Source organism: Spermophilus citellus (assembly GCF_964194105.1).
Source record: "Spermophilus citellus genome assembly, chromosome: 4".
NCBI lineage: Eukaryota > Metazoa > Chordata > Mammalia > Rodentia > Sciuridae > Spermophilus > Spermophilus citellus.
The window spans coordinates 134,157,636-134,163,635 of NC_138185.1; the positions used below are offsets into that span (position 1 = coordinate 134,157,636).

The 6,000-nt window shown below is 36.1% G+C and overlaps 1 protein-coding gene across 1 annotated transcript in view; it reads right to left on the reverse strand.

Moving 5' to 3' along the window:
• SLC28A2 (solute carrier family 28 member 2) overlaps positions 1-5,799 on the reverse strand; it is a gene marked incomplete at both ends in the record, with an annotated part of 29,883 nt that extends 24,084 nt beyond the window's left edge. Inside the window, 2 exons of the mRNA XM_081291477.1 lie at positions 5,505-5,590; positions 5,719-5,799. Coding sequence (XP_081147603.1) covers positions 5,505-5,590; positions 5,719-5,799 — 167 coding nt within the window. The remainder of the gene's footprint in view (positions 1-5,504; positions 5,591-5,718) is intronic.
• Between the last annotated feature and the right edge of the window lie 201 nt (positions 5,800-6,000).

Genomic DNA, 6,000 nt, shown 5'->3' on the forward strand with positions numbered 1-6,000 from the left:
GATGTGATGTTGAACAAAAGAAATCAGACATAAAAGTGAAACATGGTATAGTTCCATTAAAAACATAAATTCAAATATCCACATAAAACAGGCAAAAATAATACATGATACTAAAAGTCAGGAAAGTGATTACTCTTGAGGAAGAAACATCAAATGAAAGGAGACATAAAATGATTCTTAAGTATTGGTTGTGTTTTAGTTCTTCATCTGGGTGTTGATCATATAGGTGTATTCACTTCTTGACAATTCATAAAGGTGCATGATTATGTTTATTTTTCTGTATATATGCTATGCCTTATTAAAAATTACCCTAAAAAGGCAACAAATGTGCCAATTAAACTTATGACATGAAATCAATTATAATACACATCCAAATTTCACTTACAAAAAAAAAGCAAAAAAAAAAAAAGAGTGATTAAAATATGTTATAACATTTGATTTATAAATAAAAATAAAGAAATTCACTTCAGGGCTGGGGTTGCAGCTCAGAGGTAGAGCACTCGCCTAGCATATGAGAGGCACTGGGTTTGATCCTCAGCACCACATAAAAATAAAAAAATAAAGGTATTGTATCCACCTATAACTAAAAACAAATAAATAAATAAATACATAAAAAAAAGAAAATTACTTTATAGGGCTAGGGTCACGGCTCAGTGGTAGACTGCTTGCCTAGCACGTACGAGGTGCTGGGTTAGATCCTCAGCACCACATAAAAATAAATAAATAAAGTAAAGGAATTGTGTCCAACTACAACTAAATTTTTTTTTTAATAAAGAAAATTGGGGATGGGGATGTGGCTCAAGCATTAGCGTGCTCGCCTGGCATGCATGTGGCCCGGGTTCGATCCTCAGCACCACATACCAACAAAGATGTGTCCACCGAAAACTAAAAAATAAATTAAAAATTAAAAAAAAAAAGATTACAGATCAGGGCTGAGAATATAGCTTAAGTAGAGTGCATATTTAAAAAATAAATAAATAAATAAATACATAAAAAGAAAATTTACTTCATAAAATTATAACTCTAGTGGCAGCTATAAAAAAGACAAGTAGGCCGGGCATGATGGTGCACACCTGTAATCCCAGTGACTTGGGAGGCTGGAGCAGTAGGATTACAAGTTTGAGGTCAGCCTTAACAATTCAGCAAGACCCTGTCTTAAAATAAAAAAGAAAAAAGGCTGGGGATGTAGCTCAGTGGTAAAGCACCCTTGGCTTCTATTCGTAGGAAGGAGGAGGGGGAAGAGATGAAAACGACATCAGTAAACTGGGTTAAACCATTGTCCTGATTTGGAAGACCCCCCCAAAAAAATTAAATAAACATGACAACACTCTATAATCATTCTTTTTTGGGTTTTTTTTTTGGGGGGGTGCACTTGATATTGAACCCAGGAGCACTTTACCACTGAACCAAATTCCCGGTCCTTTTTATTTTTTTATTTTGAGACAGAGCCTCATTAATTTAGGGTCTCCCTAAATTGCTGATGCTGGCCTTATACTTGGGATCCTCCTTCTTCATCCTCCTGAATTGTTGGGATTAGAGGCATATGCCACCACACCCAGCAACTAAATTAATATATAATATTAATGCAATAACAATTCTACTCCCTTCAGAAATATTTTTAATTATCTATCTATCTACTTATGCATGTGTGCATGCTAGGGATTGAGCCTATGACCTTCTGTATACTAAGCACACATGCTTTACCACTGAGCTACACTCCTAGCTGGGAATACTCTTAGAATTTGGCAATTTCAGAAGATAAATTATTTGAATAATTGTGGCACTGGGGATTGAACTCAGGAGTGCTTTATCACTCAGTTTTGTCCCTAGTTCTTTTTATTTTTAATTTGAGACAGGGTCTCACTAAATTGCTGAGGTCTCACTAACTTGCTGAAGCTAGCCTCAAACTTGTTATCCTCCTCCCCTGAATTGCTGGGATTATAGGCCTGCACCACCACACTGGGTTCCAAGGAATATTTTTAAAAGAGAAAACTAATGCAAATACTTGGCCCGCCAAATTTTAAAGTGCATTGCAAACAATTATGACAAGGAAATAAATTACTCAAATATAGATTAAAAGCTGGGATATAGTTCTGCATAGTGTTTGCCTAGCATGCCCAAGGCCCTGGGTTTGATCCCCAGCACGCCTAAAAACTAAAAATAAAAATTCAAACTATCACATTAACTGAATGAATTCCAAAGCTGAGGAAACATCATAATCAAAGAACTCACTACTTATTAACTATTGTTGAGCAGCTAACTAGATATCAGTGTGGAAAAGCATCAGCTTAAAGCTACACTTCATACTGCATCCCACAAAGAATCCCAGATCATTAGAGTTAATCAAGGGAAAAAAAAATTAGGGCCAGGTGTGGGGGAACATACCTGTAATCCCAGTGGCTCAGGAGGCTGAGGCAGGAGGATTACAAGTTCAAAGGCAGCCTCAGCAATTTAGAAAAGCCCTAAACAACTCAGTGAGACCCTGTCTTTTTTTTTTTTTGGGGGGGGGCAGGTGCTGGGGATCAAACCTGGGGCCTTGTGCATGCAAAGAACTCACTCTACCAACTGAGCTATAGCCCCAGCCTGAGACCCTGTCTTTAAATAAAATATTTTTAAAAATGGCTGGGGATGTGGCTCAGTGGTTAAGCCCTTCTGTGTTCAAACCCTGGTACCGAAAAAGAAAAAAATGTATTCCAGTAGCTACAGGGTCTCTGGTCTTATGCCTAGGTCCTTGAACCACTTTGAGTTTTGTACATGGTGAGACAGGGATTCAATTTCATTCTACTACATTCTACTACATTTCCAGTTTTCCCAGAACCATTTGTTGAGGAGGCTATCTTTTCACCAATGTATATTTATGATGCCTTTGTCTAGTTTGAGATAAATGTATTTATGTAGGTTGTCTCTGTATCTTCTATTCTGTACCATTGGTCTACATATCTGTTTTGGTTCCAATACTATTCTGTCTTTGTTACTATGACTCTGTAGTATACTTTAGGGTCTGGTATTGTGATTTTTCCTGCTTCACTTTTTTTTCAATAAGAATTGCTTTGGCTATTTTGGATCTCTTATTTTTTCAAATGAATTTCATAAATGCTTTTTCTATTTTTATGACAAATGTCATTGGAATTTTAATAGGAATTGCATTAACTCTGTTATAGTGCTTTTGGTAGTATGGCCATTTTGACAAGAGTAAGTCTGCCCATCCAAGAACAGGGAAGATCTTTCCATCTTCTAAGGTCTTCTTCAATTTCTTTCTTTAGTGTTCTGTAGTTTTCATTGTAGAGGTCTTTCATGTCTTTTGTTAGGGTTCCCCCCCCCCTTCAGTACTGGCTATTGAAGGCAGGGCTTCACACATGCTACAGAGATTTTGAACAAAGGAGTTCAGAGTTATGCCTCAGGCAGTTCTGGTAGAAGCTATATAGGATAGGTTGGCAAGAGATGGAGAAAATTGGAAACAAGAAAATCTGTATGGGTGCTATTTGAACAATTAAGGAAAGATAAGATGAGTTTCAAAATCCAGCATCTACTGTAGTCGATGAAGAAGAATTAAGTCACATACAAAGACGCCAAATGGGAGAAACATGGAGCTTTACTACAATTTAAGAAATGCAAGTTAAAACTTCAAGGCATGATTTTATAAGTACATAGCTACTTAATGTTTTTATATGAGAAATGTAAAGTTGACAAGAAATGAGAGGAACCAGAAATAATTACACATTAGAGCAATTTAAGGTGTCAAGGACAATCTGGCGCGCGCACACACACACACACACAAAAAAAAAAACACACAAACAAACCAACATCCTTTCAGCTAAGTGCTAATATTATTCTTGTTTTACAGGGCAAAAACAGGTTTGGAGAAGATAAGTAACCTGCCCAGCATCTGGTAAGTGGTGCAGAGAAAGCTGCTTGTACTGGCTCAAAAGAGGAGATTATTAAATTTTTAGGAAATTTTTTAGTCTTCATCAAAAATTAAATCACATAAACCTACAGTTAAATGACATTAAAAACAAAGATAATAACTACTCAAAACTCACCACTTCCTATTTTACCGCATTTTACTACCATCTAAACTCTTGAAGTTATTTATATCTATTGTAGGGTGGAAATCTCGTACAATGATGTGCAATTGTGCAGCTCTTCCCAACTTCTTATTCAGTGACATCTGTCTGATACCTCAGAATCAACTATGTTGGGAATAACTTAAAACTATAGGTAAATGCTATAAATTACAGCTTAATTTATTATTTCATCTAGACTAAGGATCACCAAACTATAGGCAAAATCCATTTACCTTCATTTTATAAAGTTTTGTTAGAACACAGCCACATCCTTTTTTTTTTTTTTTTTTTTTTTTTGGTACATCCTGTGGCTTTTTTTTCCCATTAAAATGCTAGAATTCAAAAAAGCATCAGAGACCTTATGGCCCACAAAATCTAAAATATTTACTATTTTTTCCATTACAGGAAAATTTTACCAATACCCGGTCTTATTCACTAAGATCAGCAAAAATATCAATCAATATTCATGGCAAAACTACACTCGGAGAGCCAATTCTTGAACCTTTACCAGCAGCCCACTGGATAGAATTCAGATATCGTTCTAGGAGATCAGACTATGGAATTCACGTTACTAACTACCATACTGGTAAGCAAAGTATAAACTGTTAGTAAGCACAAAAATACACAAAGAGCTTATCAACAAGATTGGGAAAAACAATGGTAATGTTCGTGTTGACATGTATTTACATTTAAAAAAACATAAGTTAAATTGTTAAATGTAGAGAAGAAAACAAAAGACTGAAGAAGTCACTGAGTTAGTTGTTAAAAATAAAGAGGATAAAACAACCTTTTGTTTGGGAACATCTATGATCATAGCCACACATTTCTTTACAAACTATTCCATATTCTCCTATTCCTTTTTCTGTGTATGACTTTTGCACTCTTTATAATACCAAGCCCCTTTCCACATCATGGAACATGGCTTACCACTAATCTGTTTTATCCAAACAACTTTCTTCAACATTATTTCTAACACAGATCTATGATCAAATTCAAAGATTTTTCTCACTTCTTTCTTGACGCTGTTCACATAACACTTTGGATTGTACCTTCAACCTTGAGTTCCTTCCCTGCACTTCCAAGACTCTGTACTCTGTCTTTCTTTACCATCTTTCCAGAAAGTTGTTTTGCCCGATTCCCATGTTTCCCTTTCTATCCATCCATAAATCTAAGTATTCCAGAAAAACTTTTTTTGTTTCTAATCAATATGGGGGTAAGGTAATTTCTAAGCCTCAATTTTCTAATGCAAAGAAAAATATTAAAGTAGTACTCCCCAGTCCAACTAACACTGATGAACTTATTTATGACACAGGTTTATTTAACAATCATGTAAAATACAAATATGTGCATATGGTGTTGTGGGGTGGTTATAGTCTCATTGCCACAAAAAAGACAAGCTCTCTGAGAATGTAAATGAATTAGATTCTAGAATATATATACCTTCGGTAAGAGGGAGACTCCAGACTGTCCTCAAAACTGTGATCTTGCACTTCAGTCCTTTTGGTTGCCTTAGGACTTACTTCTGTCTGTAAACAAACATAGAACTGAAGTTAGTCACAGAGCCCTGCCAGAGGTGAAGGAGATTGAGAATAGCCCCTAAAGGAAGCCATAAAGCAGCCCACAACACCCTGCAGAAGAGAAACTAGTGAATTACCGTGAGCTCCAGCCCTGGATTCTCTAGGCCACTGTCCACTGTGGGCAGAGCAATGGACTGTGTTCCACTTGCTTTCTCCATCTCCTGTTCTCAACTGAAAAACAAACTCAGATCCATGGCTAAAAGATTGGTTATTCTCCTAGGAGGGGCTGGTGAGACTTTCTAAGGCCAGTTACAAGGAAACACAGAATTGAAGTCCTTTAGAGAGTTAGTTGATTTCTTTAAGAATGAGAATTGGGAAGATTAGTGCAGAATTTAAAGTAAATAATGAAAGATAAAATT